At 39.6% G+C, this 18187-nt stretch overlaps 2 protein-coding genes across 3 annotated transcripts; one reads left to right on the forward strand and one right to left on the reverse strand.

The window, feature by feature from the left end:
- Positions 1 to 7562: 7562 nt before the first annotated feature.
- tmem100a (transmembrane protein 100a) lies at positions 7563 to 11399 on the reverse strand. Of its 2 annotated transcripts, none has more exons than XM_005924168.3 (2): positions 9634 to 11133; positions 7563 to 9482 (listed from the first exon to the last, which is right to left on the reverse strand). In XM_005924168.3, the coding sequence occupies exon 2, from the start codon at positions 9397 to 9399 to the stop codon at positions 8995 to 8997; it is 405 nt and encodes a 134-aa protein (XP_005924230.1). In that variant the 5' UTR covers positions 9400 to 9482; positions 9634 to 11133; the 3' UTR covers positions 7563 to 8994. The 2 variants fall into 2 exon arrangements, with proteins under 2 accessions (XP_005924230.1, XP_005924229.1); XM_005924167.3 differs by lacking the exon at positions 9634 to 11133 and adding an exon at positions 11148 to 11399 and having other exon boundaries at positions 7565 to 9482.
- Positions 11400 to 12557: 1158 nt separating this feature from the next.
- On the forward strand, positions 12558 to 17027 carry LOC102309818 (phosphatidylcholine transfer protein). Its single transcript, XM_005924166.3, has 6 exons — positions 12558 to 12744; positions 13718 to 13835; positions 14702 to 14781; positions 14885 to 15056; positions 15575 to 15642; positions 16212 to 17027. The coding sequence occupies exons 1-6, from the start codon at positions 12616 to 12618 to the stop codon at positions 16284 to 16286; spliced, it is 642 nt and encodes a 213-aa protein (XP_005924228.1). The 5' UTR covers positions 12558 to 12615; the 3' UTR covers positions 16287 to 17027.
- Positions 17028 to 18187: the final 1160 nt, after the last annotated feature.

Here is an 18187-nt window from a genome sequence, read left to right on the forward strand (position 1 = left end):
GGGGGGGGGGTATATCAGCTTTATGAGGCCCAGGCAGGAAAGTTTCAGCTGCACAAAGCAGCTCAGCTGTTCACATGAAAAGGAAACTGAGTGCTGTGAAGAAGCTACTTCCCATGACATCACCGTGTTTGTTAAATGACCTCTGCGGGCACGACAGACACACCTTCCCATATCCTCCCCGAGCCATTCAAATTATTTACTTCATTGACAGAAGAGGGAAATGGCAGTTTACGTTTGCCAAAACACTTAAAAGATAAAAAGATTTGAATCAAAGAATGATCTGCAGGCACGCTAATTCAAAGGTTTTTTAACAAAAAAGATTTAGGAAATTATATCTATCATTTTATTGTAACTTTTTAAAACGTTTTTAAAGCACAGCATTGCATTACATTGTAATCAAAGGCGTAGAGATCTGATAGAAACTGCTGACGTAAAGGGGACACTGTTCAGTCAGCATCAAAAATCTTGTTTCCACACAACCAAGCAGCAAACTGGGAGCATCAAGCCACTGAGAGAGAGGAGTGCTAAAAACCGTGATTCCTGAAGTGGCCATTTGAGTCCAAAAGTGAGTCAGTCCACTCACACACGTGTGATAAAATGTCTTGTGAGCAAAATCTAAAACTCTGCTTCCTAGAGCTAATTTCCCTTTTCATTGCAGCTGCACAACGAGTGAAGTTGTTAATTTGTTATGTTATATATGTATATATGTTTCTTAGTGAAGAACTTCCAGACAGATACTGTAGCACCTCTGCAGTGCTGCCACAGTCTCGCCAGTAAATATTTACAAAGTTCGACAGGTGAAAATGACATGAGACGTTGGACGCAGGTTAGAGAGGCTTGTTGTGAAACGAGAGGTTAACAGCTGCAGCAAACTTCAGATTTAATGAGGAGTCTCGTGTTTTTGTGGTCATTTAATGGTCATCAGGATTACAAAAAAGCTATCTTCTGACAATTAACCGGTTCTTATTCTTGCTTTCTTTAAATCTCATTATACAGTATGTGTCCAATCATGCAGTTAATATAAGATTAATGTCCTCGGATCAGACATATATCTAACAGGCTGATAAGTGATTTAAGTTAGAGGAAATCTTTGAATAACAAACTTTAATTTCTAAACTTCCTTAAGTGGACAGGGCTGATCAGGAACAATAAAGACAAACATAATGGCCATGTATGCTCAGCCTAACGAAATGCCAAAAATCTGCCTGTAGAAAAGAAAAGAAAAGAAACAGCTTAACCCAGTTCAAGACAAACAAACAGTCACAATTTCTCCTTCCATATGGATGCAATCACTCTTGGTGCACGATGAGCTTGAGAGCAGGGTGTTGACTCTCCTTTTGTTCATTCACTTTTGTCCTCGTCTGCTGTTTACCGCAAACATTGCACAAGAGAGGATTCAGATGCTGCGCAGTCATAAATCAAATGCTTTACGAGACGCTTTCACATATGAATCAGATCTATTGTGCGACCCTGCTCCCCACGAGGAAAAAGTACCTTCAACTGTGGGTTCAAATAAAAAGTGTATAAAGAAGCAGGACATCAGAATCTAACAGAGGACAAAAGCAGCTGCATTAAAGAAAGTGTTCTGGCAATTGATTTGCTGGCTCAGCAGTTTAATCAGGCGGATGCGTAAGGACTCTGCAAGGTACATCTCAGTCCTTTCTGTTGCTCAGCAGAGCAAAGAAGAGTCAGTTTTGTTATTTTCTTGATGCAGAGCAGGAAGATTTCATCACAGGGCATTTAACTTCTTAACAAACTTTACATTTGGTTATTTAAAGCTGCGTATTGTCATCAAGTGTGTTATCAAGTTTTTCTTGCAGTTTCTAGGATTTTTAGACCTTGAGTACACAAGGTTCACACAGTTTTTCAAAATGTTATTTTATTAATATATTAAAAAGGTGACAAGAGGAAACATTACTAACCAACTGGAGGTGCGTTTCTATTCATCGGATAAAGATCAATTTAATGTCTTCATTTCCTTTTTCCGCGGTAACGCTCATTACCGATGTTTTGGCATATAATCGTTATTCTTTAGTTGCTAAATGTTATTTTATGTTCACCTTGCAAACTTTTCTGTTGTTGCAGGATAAGTCGTGGAGTTAGTGATGCTGAATACAGGAACTAAAACAATGACTTTAACACAGAACCAAAACTATCAGCCAAAACCATGTAAACAGATCCAGAGCCGCAGAACAGCGCGTCTCCGGATGGCTGGTGTTGCAGTTAAAGTGCTGCGTTTGGTTGGATTTTATTGGAAATGACACTAGGAGTCCTGGTGAAGTGGGATTTAATGTAAAAATTGGAGGAAATGGTCAGGAAAAGCTTTTTCTTCATAATGTGGTAGAATGAGAGCGAACCTATCCGGCAGCACCTTTGGGACTGTGGGCAGCCAACTCTTCAGACACTCCAAGAATCACTGGCAGCACATGAAAGGACTGAAGAAAAAGCATGTCGTGCAGAGTTTCTGACACACACTCTCTAAACTAGAGTTAAAAAGTGCCCAAAAGCTCAAAGCTATAATGTTTAATTAGGGAAAAGATGATGGATTTAGCCCCGGGTTATGCTCAGGCTATTCAACTTTGCACCATCATAGTGGTTTTACAAAGCTGAGCTCAGTGTGTTTAACTACATTGGATCTGATCAACGTGAACTTTGCGTTGAAGCTGGGAAGTCACAGATCAGCTTCACCAACAAGTGGTTTTCTCCACATGCTATTATTTTAGCGTAACACCAAATATTACCACAGCACATGTACTTTGACCTGCTGAAGTTAGCTAACAAATTGTCATTGGCAACATCCATGTACTAATGGCTGAAATGTTCGGTAAGGCATCTTTAGCCATTTGCAGGTCCAAATGTTCCCTCAGCTCCCAAATGCAAACACGCACTGAGGCCCCACTGAGAGTAAAAACCATCTAAATTCTTTCAGCTCCAATAAAATGACCAGCGTGGCTGTTCTCCCAGGTGTAACAATAAAGTTCAAACATTCAGGCATCCGTGAAAAGGAGAATTTATGAGGTTCAGGCAAGTTGGTTGCATTCGCTAGCTAACTGATGTTGATAAAGACGATGTGCCTGAATAACTTCTTTAACAATATCTAGAGTGTTGCAATAGTTTTGGATGTAAAAGCAACAGAAAATAATAACAGCAACATTTGGAGATTTATTGAAGGTGTGATAGCTATAAATGATCTACTGTTTCAGAGCTGTGGTGTGGCTAACATGAACACATTACTGTAGGGAAGATGTAGCATGGTTTCAATCACCATCATATGGAGATCACACGGGAAGAAGACAGAAAACAGTTCAAACTAACACAACACCAAGTAGATGGACGGACTTGGAAACACAAAACTGCTTTTAAGAAGCAGGTTGTTTGGCAACTCCAACATTTACACCACAGAGGAAAGATGACAACTATTTAAGGAGTGTGCACACCTTTGTGACTGTTATGAATACAACAGTCAAACAGTATTAAAGATGGGCACAGCTGCTGTGATGTCACCCACTGGTTTCTTAAGTCCCTGTATGAAGTTTTGAGATGAGCATCGCCATCGTTCTCCATCTTGGTTGCACAAACTTGGACGTGATGAAGAAGGGGCAGGTCTGACTGTGAAAGTGCATGCTCATTGGCTGAGGAGTGGTTGACCAATGAGCATGCAGTTTCATGTTACACATGATCTTTCATTTGATACACAGAATGACCAAGATTTACAAAACAGACTTGAAGTTGACCGACTGAGCCCATAAACTCAGCAGCAAAGTGTTTACAGAGTCAAGCAAGACAGCCACCTTCCCGTAGACGTGTTTTTGCAACTACAGCTATCACCTTCTGGTGGCCTTCGGATCGGTTTAAGGCACTTCCACATTGGCTTCATTTTTTCCGACCTGGAAGCTATGTCCGTCTTTTATATAATCTATGGTACATCATCACTGCACTTGTTGTGTACTCAATGTGAACCCACTTATACACTCAAAATAGTTAGTGTAAGTATGGAAGAGTATGCAATTTGAGATGGCAATTATGTGTTAGCATGCTGATGTTAGCATTACTCTCAAAGCACCACTGTGCAGGACCTCTGAGAGCTGCAGGGATGGAAGATGAAGAAATATGCAGAACAAAAGATTCCAGTGGATCTCCATCTCCGGACACCTGAAAAACCGGTTAAAATTGCTCCGATAAGTGCAGAACTTGACTTTGGCCTTTTCTTGGAGCGGATATTAACAGTGCTGTGCTTGTTTCACCCTCATCAGGCAACCTGAACCAAGTCAAACAAAAGAAATTTTTGTAATTTTCAGGTTGTTATCGAAAATGAGCAAATGTCACTTGAGTCCGGTCAGCTAGTCGGAGAGCTGTCAGGTCGGGTCTGTCCGAGCCTCTTCACGCTCCGGCTGCACAGCTGTTTCATTAGAGGCAGCAGGAAGGAGCAGGATGTCTGTAATGCTGAGCTCGTTATGTTTAATTTTTTCAACAATGTGCAGTCGGTTGTTTTGAAGTCTGGAATTTAACACTGCAGCTTGTTCTCCTTTGTTGAAAGAGGCTGAAGGAGAACACATTCATTCCACAAGTCTTCCTTTTCATTTGTAACACTTTCTACTTTTTCCATGCTAGTCACTTTTCTTTATTTTTTACTTCCATACTTGATTGACCTCTTAATTCTTCCTCTTCCGATTACCTTCCTTCCTTCCTTCTTTCCTTCATTCCTTCACTCATTCCTTCCTTCCAATTGAATTCTTTACGTCACTCGTTTTCTTGCTTCTATTCTCCTTTGGAACTCTTGAAATTCTTTCCTGTTGTTTTAAACTACGTGCCCCCGGCTTCTTTCAGTTTATTGATAAAGTAACCCAGCAGCAGCGTGGCACTGATTGAAATGACAACTATGTGAGGCACAAAAAGTGACGCACACAGTCCCTACATGAGGTGCCAGCAGTGTGTAACGAGGCTAAAGACGCCGGGGGAGAGCACCTGTCAAACTTCATCTCAAGTCACCCATTTTTCCAGCTTCAGTCTGGCTTCCTCTAACCTGACAAGCAGGAGGAGACGCCTCACCGTGTCATGTGTCTCATTAACGTGTTACTGAGCTGATCTCGGAGTCTATAAAGTGCACGTCTTCAGCCGATTGCATGTGTGGTGGTGATCTCCCAAAAGTGACAAAGTGTGTTGTAGGTTCTCCTCTGACGCAAGGAAACCATTTAGTTGTAGTGTCTGGTGTCACGGGGACGCATAGCAACGCAAATGCTGCCTATAAATATACTTCCATGTCCAGGCTATTTTAAACCTGACGGGGTCGGACGACAGCGCTCAACTTCCTTTTACTTTAGAGAATTTATGTCCTGAAACATTCAATTAGTCGTCCAGCAGAAGAAAAACTGCCAATATTTAGACACATAAAGTGATGATGATGGTGGTGGGAAAAAGTAACAAATAGAGAGAAGCTATGTGTTAAATTGTTACTAAAGTGATTCCGACTGCTTTGAGTTTAGGTGCAAAGGCTGACTGTGATTTTTAAATTTGCCAGAATAATTAACTTTCTGCAACTTCCATCAGAATCATCTTCCTTTGTCAGTTGATGTTATTTTTACATTTGCAAGTTTGTAATGTCAAATAATCTGTAAACTGGAAATCCACCGAAATGTAACTCAGCTAAAACTAAATTGCCTCATATTTTCAAAGCTGATTAACTTAAAAGCTTTTTTACTTAACGAATAGAAATATAAAAAATATTATTTTTTAATTTAAAAAAAAGAAGAAATGTCACAGAAATGTCAAAATAATCAAGTTAAGTTTTTATTTGCATCTGTAACTCTCGATATCTGAACAAAGTACTGAGGTTGGTCTGCATGTTTTTGACATTTGTGGCGGTGTACAACAAAGCAGCTTTTACTCAAGTATTTTTATGCTTTGAGTTACGTTTCATTTCCTCTCCATTGGACAAAATTGTACTTTTATTTACCTACAAATTAAGATTTTTTTGGAGTTTATAAAATCCAAATTATTGCCATAGATTAATCTATCCAAGAGTTTAGTTCACACAGGAACTAGAATTTAACAAGATTTGCTTTATACCATTTAAAATTAGTCTTCAAGCTTCTTTTTTCCACAAATCTTTACAAATTACAATTGTTTACAGAGCATTCAGTAGTCATCAGGATCATCCATAATGAAAGTAGTGATTATTAGCTGCAGCCCAGTGTGAAATAGGAAAAGAATGACTCCACCTTAATGATCTACAACAGTAAAATCCTCTGTTTATATAAATATGTGAGTAAAAGTAATGTAGTTATACAGTATCAGTGGCTGTTTTTTACATAAAGTACTTTTATTTGCTTGTTTGCAGTTACATCCTCTTATTTAAATTACATAGAGGTTCTGAGTACTTCCTTGACATAAACCAAAACGTAGCCTCTGCTTTGTTGTTGATATTTTAACGGGGCAGGCCGTGATGACTGTGTTTTGAATGAAATCTAAATTCTCAAGTGAATACATTGGCTTTGGATTTGTCACCAGAAGACATGTGCAGTAAATTTGTGCGAAGACTCAAAGGCACACCCAAGTACGTCATGAGAGGCAAAACATTTCCCCCAACTCAGCAGTGAAAGCCAATGACTGAATGTTAATAAAATAACTCATCGCTTCTCCTACTCATAAACTGTCTCTAAGAAATACAAACACTGACGTCAAACCTCTGAGAGTCACATTTCCTATGAATGTAACAAGCCTGAAGAAACAGTCACACTTACTAATCCACTCTATGAGTGTAAGGCGACAGGAAACTGGAGCATAACTGTGTGACCAGGGAATATTGACAGTAAAATTGTCCTATTGCTCACATTTTTAATACCAATATTAAAATAATCTTAATTTGAATATTTATTAATGTTATGTGTTTCAACGATTATCTCTGTCCTAATGCATTTTTAATAATTTACTGATTTCACTCTCATCACGTGTGTTATCATTTTGGCAGTCAGCTTTTTGGTTAAGAAAATAGTCCTCTACTAACAGATATACATATTCACCTAGGAGGTGATATGAATCTTTTTGTCCAGCAGTGGTCCGTTCCTTTGGTGGTGGAAACATATTTTGTGTAGTATTATAGAGAACTCTGAGAAAACTGACATACTGTTATTTGTGACCTTACCTGTTTCCTAGTTTGTTTAGCTGCTGATTCAGTTACATCTGTTCTGTCCGTCATGTTCAAAGATGTTAAAATGTTAAGTGGAGGGGTGACACGATGGCTAGATGGATAAGGCAGTGTTGCTACTCCATTTTTAATATACGTCATTCAAGCTGTAGCAAAAAGACCCACACTGTTTGTATACTGAATATGCCCCAGGTGACGGTGGGTGACTTTTGTGTGTAGTTAAAATTTTAGAAGAACTGCAAATAGAGGATTAAGCTGAGCTCACTGTGTCTAAAGGTGGACCAAAACCTCGTGTCCCTAATCAACATTACTAATGTTGTATTAGCACTTTGCTAAGTGTTTGATCCATGCATACACATGTTACCAAAAACCTGGTGATCTTAGCAAATGAAAAATAAGCTTTACATATTATATTTAATTAAATGTCACTCAATGGGTTTTAGAACACTTAGAACACTTTAGAACACTGATAATCTGGACACACACAGGCTAGCAGTTTCACATTTTTCTGCTAAGCTAAAGTGGCTACAGTGTTTGGGGCTAAGAAACAAAGCGAGTGGAAATAAAAACCCTAAAAAACAAAACTGCAGCATTTTGGGGACATTTTGGGGGCTTTATGGATGATTTCTCTCTTTATAAAAACTTTATGGTGGGTGGTATATTTATTTTTTAAATAACTTGCTTAAATGTAGGTGCTGTGGCTAATAGCCTAGCTATCTGCTAAGCATTTCCTCTGCTAATTTGAGTCACTGAACTGGACAAGAAGTCTATGGTCCAGTTTCACTTGGTGAAATGCTAGTATTTTATTAATCTTTTATTTAGCAGGTGTGTCTGTATGTGTGATGCAGTCAGAATTTTTGGATGCAGCTAGCTAACCATTTTTGCTAGCGCTGCACTCCCCCCTTTGGTCTAAATACGGTCACTCGTGGCTCCACAAACCCAACATCGTAGCTAAAACACTTATGTTAGCTCTTCAAATTTCAAACCAATGGGTGACATGGCTACACCCATCTTTTATATACAGTCTTTCCTTTCAATACGTACAACAAAACAAGACAAAACTAAATTAATTCTGTCCAGTTGCGACACTAACAACATGCTTGATAAAATGATTTTATTAAACATCATGATCATGTGATAACAATGAATACATGCAAATGATTACGCTAAAACAAAGCTGCTAGTTTAATTTTACACAATATGAGCTATAGACAGTAAAAATGTAGTTGTCCACATTAAGTATTGCTACATAAAATGTGGATGTATCTTTGCATTATTTTTTTTAAAGAAATGTATTACATAATATGATGAATATGTAGGATCAAAGTGGTTTAAGAGGATGCATATTCAAAATTTAATAGTCCTTCTCAGCCATTATAACGTACCATACTTCAAAAGCAGGTCATTTCTCCCCATTTCCTGCAAGATGAGACTTTCTAAACAGATATTTGCAAGTTGAAGCCTAGCAAATGAGGCGAGAGTCATTGTTCTGGACTTTTTCAAACCACAGTCCTTCCTGCTGCAATCAAAGGCAGCACATCCAACAGCCGATTAATGGGAGACTTCCTCTACGCCACTCCGCACAGTGGTAATTCATCTTAATTGTGATACATTCCTTCTGGCTGTGTTCCCAGCTTACCAGATGCTCCACGTCTGTTTGACAAATAAATCCCTCATAATGTCTGTAAAGCTTTGAATTCTGAGCCTTGAGAGTCGGAGCTTTTACAGGTCGGAAACTGAAGAAACATTCTGGACAACATCTGCCTTCAGCTGGTTCTTCATCAAACCGTGTCGAGATCAGGCCTTTTCAGACTCAGAAAACCTGGAGCTGCGTTGTTTAAACTGCAGCTTCAAGTGAAAATGCTCCTCTGGTTTGCAACCAAGGCCGTTTGGCTCTCCCGCCGCCTCTCCTTCTTCCTCTCCAGCCGCACCTTCCAACAGATGGCACTGGACGCTAAAAGCAAGAGTCCTGCAGAGAGGAGCACCAGGCCAAAATAGGAGATGGTGGAGCCGTGCGAATTAAAGCTGTAAGCGACCGCGGTGACCACGATGCCTGCAATGAGCACTACCACACCAAACGGGATTGTGCAGCGATAGCAGGAGAGCTCTGCCCCGCCGGTGGCTGCGGTCAGCTGCACTTCATTAACTAGGGGGATGTTTAGGGCTGTCATGGCGACAGCAGGGCGCTCGGCGTTGTTGGCCTTCTCTGGTGTCGCTGGTGTTCTCATGGCCTCCTTGCTAGTGTCTTCTGGCATTTCAGGATCCAGCAGTCTTCTGTTAACAGACCACAGATGGTTCCTCGTTATTGATCTTTTCCCTGTGATCAGGATCTCCCAGTCTGTGGAGAAAGAAGCAGTGAAAGTGCTCAAACGTGTTGCTCAACACTGTAAACAGCAAAAGAAACTCTGGCAGAAGCTTTTTATTATAATTCAACACATTTCACAACTCCCCCCTCCTGACCACATGCTGCTTTAATAAACCCATGTAACCTCTTTGCACAATCCCAGCCGCCTCCTCCTGACCCAGTCAGAGGAGAATGACGCCGGACCACTCGTCCCAGCACGAGCTGAGACATTCCCTGGAGAGCGCAGGATATGACATTACAAACTGCTCCATGAAATGCAAGGAGCTTCGAAATCACAAACATCTTCACAAGCGCTCACCCCGCCTCCACACACACGCCTGCTGCATGGAAAGCTGAGTCACAATAAGTGGGTAGAAAAGACTTGCTGGGACTTTATCAGTCCAGATGTTTGAAATTGAAATTATTTAATCAAGTTTCTAAACATGAGCAGAATTTCCTCGCCCAATGGTCAGTGCTACACCTACAGCCAGGATTGTGTCTTCTGCAGCCAATACTTTGGGTCTCACTATTTCAAAATAATACAGAAGCAGCACCATTTTACCACCAAAACTACTTCCCAACAGAGTGGAGACCCGTTTGGTTTAACTGTGTAATGACACTGAAAAACACAAGATAATAAAATCTCATCACCTTCCCTGTTTTCCTCCAGGAAAACAACTTTATCAAGATGAAGAAAGCCATTTAATGTCCAGCATTAAATTTAGACGCTGCGTTTGGTATCTGCTGGTATCTGATGTCTCACACTGTATGGATTTTAGTATCTAAAAGTCCTTAGAGCGGGGTCACCGCATAAATGAAGAAGAAACTTCTGTGTACATCAGCACACATGTCAAAATCTTTACTATCCACAAACAATGAAACAAAACAAACAGAAAAGAGAGCACAGATCTGTGTATTTCTGTTACTTCAAGTCAAGAAATGTATTTTTCCCTCAAACAAAAGCTTTTAAAATTTGTTTTATATAAAGAATTTATAAATTTGAATAACTGTAAATGATTTACTCATGGCAGAAGCAGTGTAACTGTAACCAGTATGTCCCCCCACTCTTATTTATGAATCTTGTTTAATATTTTTGTGATTAAATATTTTCTTGATTTGAGTCGTCTTCTCTTAAAAATTAAAAAAAAATAGAGGACAAAAATCATATAAATGTCAAACCCTAACCCTTTAGTTCAGCAGTACACAAAGTTCCTGTAAAGTGACTGATCTATTATTCATACACAGCTGAAATGAAAATGACCAGCATCGGGACAGACTGAAGAAATTAAGTGTAGTTTGTGGCTCTGGACCATTTAAAGAAGGGAGGATACTGGAGGAGGGAAAGCTGCAAGCTGTGAAGCCACAGGACTTTTAAACAACAAGAAAATGTGAAGAGTGGGGAACTCTCCAAACTAACTCTTGCAGGCTTTCTTAGTGGTAAACATGAAAGTTTGTTTATTGGGGTAACAAAAAATGAGGATTTATAAAGTTAAAAGTAAATCTATAAAATCTTAGCAAATAACCAAATCCAGTTCAGCTATAGCAACAAGCAGCAACACAGCCTGGCTTCAGCTGGTCACGATATATGTTTTTAATGTGTAGTAAATTTAGTGCAGATAGCCTGTTTTAGGTGGGAAATAAAGAAGAAAGCTTCGTTACCTCAGAGCCGTTTTCCATGTGGCAAAGTTTGCAAAGTGTCCCTCTGCTTGTCTATGAGCTGATGAATTATTTAACCAGACTAATCTAATTAAAAGTGAATGTTGTTTGTTCTCGCTCAGTGTTGAAGCTCACAGCGGACTCTCCGGGCTGGAATCTGACTCCCATTCATGAGAACTGCCGCACCGTAGAGTCGTCAGGTTAGGAGCTGCCAGCCGCACTGCCATCCTCATTCTAGCGGGACTGTTTCATGCGCCTCTGACTGCAGAGCGAAGATAGAAACCATCGGGGAAAGCTGGTGAATCCGGCGGTGCGTTTCAAAATAAAACGCGTTGATTGCCTGCCCGAAGGTTTGCTTTGTTTGTTTTGTTACGCCTTGAGTTTATCAGCTGATAAAGGGCATACTGTGTAAGCGATGTAAATGAATGAAAGAGAAATAATGGCATATCACTCCATAATCTTTTATCATTATGACTGTTCACTGATAACATCAGGTTGGGCTGTATGTAGCCTGAGTAAACATTCTAACACCCTGCAATAAACAGTACCTCACTTCTTTAGATTTATATCAGAATCAGAATCAGAATCAGAATACTTTATAGATCCCTAGGGGAAATTATTTTGGTTACAGTGCTTCAGTATAAACAGTAACAAAGACAGACAATACACTAAGTAAGATATATATATATATATATATATATATATATATATATATATATATATATATGCTTCTCCATCCATCCATCCATTTTCTACCTCTCTGCTTCTTACCTGGGTCCAGGTCTTTCTTCTTCTTATCCAACCTAGCCCTTTAGCCTTTTTTTTCTTAAACAGACTCATACAAGTTTTTATATATATTGACCAATTTAAGAAAAAAAATCATAATCATGGCTAATTATTAGAGTTTGTCCTGAAACTAGTATCAAACTATCAGAATCCACTATCTGAATCTGGCCATCCCAGATGGCAGCCTGGTTCTGCCAGAGGTTTCTTCCTGTTAAAAGGGCGTTTTCCCTTCCCACTGTCACAAAGTGCTTATTCATAGGGGATTGTTTGATTCTTGAGATGTTCTCTGTATTATCGTAGGGTCTCTAGCATGAACATAAAGCGCCTTGAGACTGTTGCTATACTTTTTTGAGTTAAACTGAAACTGAAAAGTTAAATAAAATCCATATGAAATCTATATTAGCTAGTTTTATTATATAATTGCACTTTATTAACATTACTAGAAAATTCATAATAATACCAGCATTTTTTTTTTTATTGCTCTCATTCACGTTCATTTTGCAGCTTTACTAAAATCATTCTGTGTGGAGAGGTCAAATCTGTACAGAAGCGTGATGTCCAAACATCCTGTACGTCCTATCTCAGAAATGCTCCTGTTTGCACTGTGTGTTTTATTTTGAAGGCCCGGAGCGGAAGTATGGTGCTTGGCTGCGGGCTGGCCGGTGTGTCACAGTGAGAGTCCATCATGTCGCTGCGGTTTACGGATGAGGAGTTCCAGAATGCGTGGAAGGAGCTGGACGAGCCGCAGCTGGAGGGAGGATGGGAGCTGTTCGTGGAGACGATGGGAGTGAAAATCTACCGGCTCTATGACAAGGTAGGAAATCTCCAGTCAAACTGCTGCTTCTGCTGCAGGAAAAGCGACTCGGCGAGCCAGTTTGAATGAATGTGGTGAGCGCTGCAGAGCCTGAACTGTCGCTGTTTTATGTTTCCACCTTTTCTCTGTCAAAACGTTGAGCTGTTATCAAGCTGAGTATAAGTTTAGTTTAATTTATTAGCAGCAAAGATAAACAGCAGCGGCTAGCATGGGGAAGAAGCCGGAAGCTGAGCGGGAGTATGTTTTTTCTCCACTCAGAAACTTGCTGCACCAGTCCAACCAAACTCCATTCGGATAGACGTCGATTTATAGTTGCCTTGCCTTGGGGCGTAAACAGACACCCTGACTAACCTCGTTGAAGACATTCTTGCATCTGCAATGATCCACCCTTCAATTCGGCACATCCCTGACACATCTAGGTTGGCTTTTTGGTTGATTTAAAACAAGATTGTCAGTGGAAGCCTAATGTAAATAACAATGAAAGTTTAAAATCTCAGTTATGAAAAATGTTTCTTCAAGGTTATGTGTGAATTGTCACCTCTGTTTACTTCAAAACATGCTGAGTGATATAAGTGAAATGATTCTTTGAACATTTTTCTTTAAAAACAAACTTTTGGAGAAAAAAAACTATGTTTTTTAAACTATCTTAAATCTAAAATAAATCACTTCAATTTGTACACGTTATAGATAATGGAATTTGGTATGACTTTTACTCTTAGAAGACATAAATGTACCTAATATATTTCTCATTCTAAGTATTGCTTTAGTTTTCTTGCGTAAAACATTGAAAAATCAATGTTAAAAGGAAAAAAACCCAAACATTTGAATCTAGGCCAACACAGTTCCTCACTGGGCGTGAGAAATGTAGACTGGCACTAATCAGAGTGGTGTGGTCAGGGCTTAGTTGCATAGTGTGGGTGTGGCATCATATGGCCTGCAGTTGGAAGAGAGAACTTTCATGTGCTGTTTGCAGGAAACTGGACTTTATGAGTACAAAGTCTATGGTGTGCTCACCACCTGCACTCCAGAGCTGTGTGCAGATGTCTACATGGACTTGACGTATCGAAAAGATTGGGATGGATATGTGAAAGGTAAAAAAACAGAAACAGCCCAGGAAGGCAGGGTTCACACCACATTTACTGTCTTTCTTTTATCTCTGTGTCTTCTCCGATCTTTTAGTCTTCATTAATGCTTTAAAATAACAGTTTCACTTTTCTTTCATCCCTGTTTTCATGCACATCTACAGTACCCAGCAGGTAACATGGTGTAGCTGTAGTCTTTTAGCTGAAAGCTGCTCATTTCAGTAGCATTTTCTGTGTTTTCTGTGGTGATAGCTTCTCAGTGTCTCTCCTTAAACATATCCAGATATCAGAGGGGCCTACATTACCCATGAATGCCACTTTACAACCGACTGGCAACTAGTTTCCTGATTTTGGGTGTGTTAATATAAAGCAAGATTACATAAGAGTAAAAGAAGTGGAGAATAAACTAAAGATAATGATCAATCAGCAGGAAAACTTTAAAGGTAAATCTCTAGTGTATTAGCTGTATTGTCTTAAACAGATGCAAATTGTTCTAGTATAGTGAAAAATATTAAAGTGAAGGAGAGAATAAAACCCAAAGATTTTCTTTATTATCCTTTCATTGAATCTAAAGCGCTCTTTCTCTTCCATGCAGTCTGTCTTGTGCAGTATGCAAACCACAACTTGTACAAATACAACCTGCTAGTGTTGCGAGTAGTTTTCTGTAAAGATGAAGTGGTTATTGCAGTATTTCAAGTATATTCCTTGAAAATATTAATTTCCTTGGCCATTTTTTCCTCATAAGATATTAAAATGTAATGGTTAGTATAGTTGGGGGTGGTTGTTCTTCTCTTTTCCAAGTATATCATGTATTTCAGCTGATATTTATGTGCTTCTGTAGCTCATTGAATGATTGTGTCATTTTTCTTATTCAGAGCTATATGAGAAGGACTTTGATGGACAGTCAGCCATCTACTGGGAAGTGAAATACCCATTCCCGCTGTCAAACAGAGACGTATCCTTCTGATCTGCACTAATACGTTCAGTTCGCATAGATTTGGAAAAGGCTCTGAATGCTTTTCTCAGCGTGTCATGTTCCCTAACAGCTTAAACCTAAGTATGTTTATGTGAGGGAGCGGAAAGACCTGGATATGGACGGCAGGAAGATCTGGGTGATCCTTGCCAAAAGCTCCCCGGAGACACCGTGTCCAGAAAAGAGCGGCGTGCTTCGGGTCAAAGACTACAAGCAGAGCGTTTCCCTGGAGAGTGACGGAGCTGGTGGAACTAAACGTAACACAATAAGATCATTTTAAACAATTGCAGTTATATAATTATGTTCCTGTAAATAAATGTGTTTTTTTTTAAACAGAAAGATTCCAGGTTCATGTGAATACATTTGCAGTTTAAATTAAACAAATGGCCCATCATTTGAGCCGTTCACTGAAACTGAATAACATATATGCTCGTAGATTCGTCGGTGGCCATGGTTTATCATCTGTTTTACTGTAAATGGGACCATAATTTACTAGATGAACATAATAAGTTATTAAATAAATCTTTAAATGAGTGATTGAATTTATAAACGCTTCTGAAAAGTGTCTACTGAAGTTGCAAATCAAGTGAGAAGTAGACTCATTTTCTCATAGACTTCTATGTAATTATTCCTCTTTTGAACAAGGACAGTCGCCCCCTGCTGGCCATTAGAAAGAATGCAGGTTTGAAAACGTGCTGCATTAGCTTCACTTTTCAGAATGGAAGGCTTGGTTGCAGAAACTGTATAAAGATTGAACCGCCTGCTTGTGTTTCAGTTTTCATGAATTACTTTGACAATCCTGGCGGAAATATTCCCACCTGGCTGGTGAACTGGGCAGCGAAGGTGAGTCTATTGTGCCGGCTTACTGCAGTGCATGGAAACAAACACATTTAGAACTTTGCATGAAAAACCCTAAACCAGATGATTGCCCATTAAACAGATGGGTCAACTGCAAAGACAACTGCATGTAAGACTACATCCTCAACAGATACGTCTTCCTCTTCTGTGCTCTGTGTGGTTAACATACACCAAAACATCTGTGCATCACTCTTCATCATTTGAAACACGTTCTGATTTATTAGCTCTTGTTTAAAGGGGCGTTCAAAGTCTTGCAGTGTTTAAGGCGTCAGTTTGCACCAGCGCCTCACAACCCCTGAAATGCACACGTGTTCATAGTTGACCTGCTTAAACTGATCTGTGATGAGAGCTTTAAAGAGGGCGTTAAAGAGTTCACTCGCGGGCCTGCGAGAGCTCCGTCCCTCTGCCTGCCTTCATGCTTTCCCATCATTATGGTTCGCAGATGTGTTGCAGGCTGACGTCAATGCTTGCCACTCCTAGGTGGGTCTTCTTGGCACATGTGTGAATGACGCTCGCTGATAGAGATGCTCTTTGCGTGTGTTTTTTCAAAACAGAAAGGGGTTCCAGGGTTCTTAACGGACATGCAGAAGGCCTGCAGTAACTACAAAAACTACTGCCAGAAGAAATGAGGGCAGCTGACGGGAAAGTGGCTTCTGGTCAAGAGCTTTGGTTGATTTTTCTTTCTGTCTCTTTAGTTCTGGAAAGCATTTTTAAAATTGTATAATTACACTGAAATTGCGTTTACGGGATGAATGTGGCTTTGTGTGGGCTGCTACTTGTTTTTTCTAGCATGCTGTTGACTCAGGCATGACGTGCATGGCCGGCCACTCTGATTAAATAGCTGCAGGGAATCAATTCAAGTCCTTTGTGCTGTATTGATTAATACTGTGTTGTTTTGTTTGTGCAATCTATGCAAATTCCAATCAGGATTAATGGGATGCCGTGGGGTATTTTTTAAATTAAATGTTTATACAGAAGTTATAGGTTATTCCTTTTGGGCCTGTGTAGTGAAATCTTGTATAAAATGCTCCGACTTTGTCTGTTTCTATAAAGTCATTTACTGTAAATGTGACAGATGGATTATGTATTTAGATTTACTGAAGGTTTGAAAACACTGGAATCTGTTCATTTTCAATCCACTGCATGTGGTTTATTTAATCTCTTTCTGTTTCCGATGACGTGAAAATGAGAGTACCTTCTAAAGGTTTCGGGAGTTTTAGTCAAAGATGCAATATTATCTCAGATATTGTGTAAATTCAGGCTATATTTCCTGTTGATACAGGTGAATGTGGTTTTATCTGGTCATAAAAAGCCTATTACTGTGTAATATTGCTTTTATTGATGTAATTAAACTTTTATTTTAAACTAAAGCTGAAATTGTTGAGTTTTTCCACACACACTGACACTTGTGTTTGTTAAGAGAACAAAAATCCTGTGCTTTTGTTAAAAATGGTGGGTAGTTTCAAAATTCTTAAAAGGTAAAATTCAGTGTACCATAATTTTAATTCAGTTTTATTTATATTGTGTCAAAGCACAATAACAGTCACCTCAAGGTCCTTTACAGCGTCTCAAACTCGCGGCCTGGGGGCCACTTGCGGCTCACGTGACCGTTACTATATAATGTAATTTGACCTGGAAGTTATTGTTTTGTTAGGGAGGATTTGTTTGTTGTTGAGTGCAGTGTTAAGTTCTAAGAATGATTTAATATGAAGGCAACATGAGCAGAGAGTACAGTCGTGCTGAGGGACTGGCTGTGTTAGCTCAGTGAGAGAGTCGAACACTGTGTACACTGCATTTTTGTTTTGTTAAATATGAACAAAATAATAGCAGCAGTGCTGCCACGTGTCTGTCCAGAAAGAGAGGACCAATGTGTTTGTATCGCCGGAGCACCACTTCCTGCCATAAAAGACATCTACAGGAAGCGGTGTCTGAAAAGGGCTGGGAAAATCATCAAAGACCCCAGTCACCCATCACATGGACTCTTCACCCTCCTGCCCTCTGGGAGGCGCCACAGGAGCCTCCGGACTAAGACCACCAGGTACCGGAACAGCTTCTTCCCCACAGCTGTCAGACTCCTGAACTCTGCCTCCTGACATCTGACCCACGTTAACACATGGACTGAACATACACACACCCACAATGGACAACTGTACCCTCAAACACACAATAATAACATGGACTGAACCACCACTCACAACCACCAGCACTTTATACAGCCTCTGTAGAATTATCCACATATCTCACTTATCTTAACTGCACTACTGTATAGCTCTGTGTAAATAATCATTCTGTACATTCGATAAGTTTACAACTTGCACAGTTCCCATTTCTGTATAGCTGTATATCTCAGATTCTGTAAAGTTATTTCATATTCTGTATAGTTTTTCATATTTATATCCTGTTCATATCCTGTACATAGCTTGTACTCACTACAGCCTGTACATACTTATAGTTATAGAATATTCACAACATACTTCATACCGTGTACATTATACCATAATAGACCCATTTCTGTAATATACTCACATAT

Source organism: Haplochromis burtoni, unplaced genomic scaffold (genome assembly GCF_018398535.1).
Source record: "Haplochromis burtoni strain Fernald_Lab_line unplaced genomic scaffold, NCSU_Asbu1 Contig_68, whole genome shotgun sequence".
Classification (NCBI taxonomy): domain Eukaryota; kingdom Metazoa; phylum Chordata; class Actinopteri; order Cichliformes; family Cichlidae; genus Haplochromis; species Haplochromis burtoni.

Coding starts and splice junctions, on each gene's coding strand:
- tmem100a (XM_005924168.3), bottom strand. CDS start 9,399: ATGCCAGAAGACACTAGCAAGGAGGCCATGAGAACACCAGCGACACCA.
- LOC102309818 (XM_005924166.3), top strand. CDS start 12,616: ATGTCGCTGCGGTTTACGGATGAGGAGTTCCAGAATGCGTGGAAGGAG. Junction 14,782..14,884: donor TCCCGCTGTCAAACAGAGAC/GTATCCTTCTGA, acceptor CTTAAACCTAAG/TATGTTTATGTGAGGGAGCG. Junction 15,643..16,211: donor TGGTGAACTGGGCAGCGAAG/GTGAGTCTATTG, acceptor TTTTCAAAACAG/AAAGGGGTTCCAGGGTTCTT.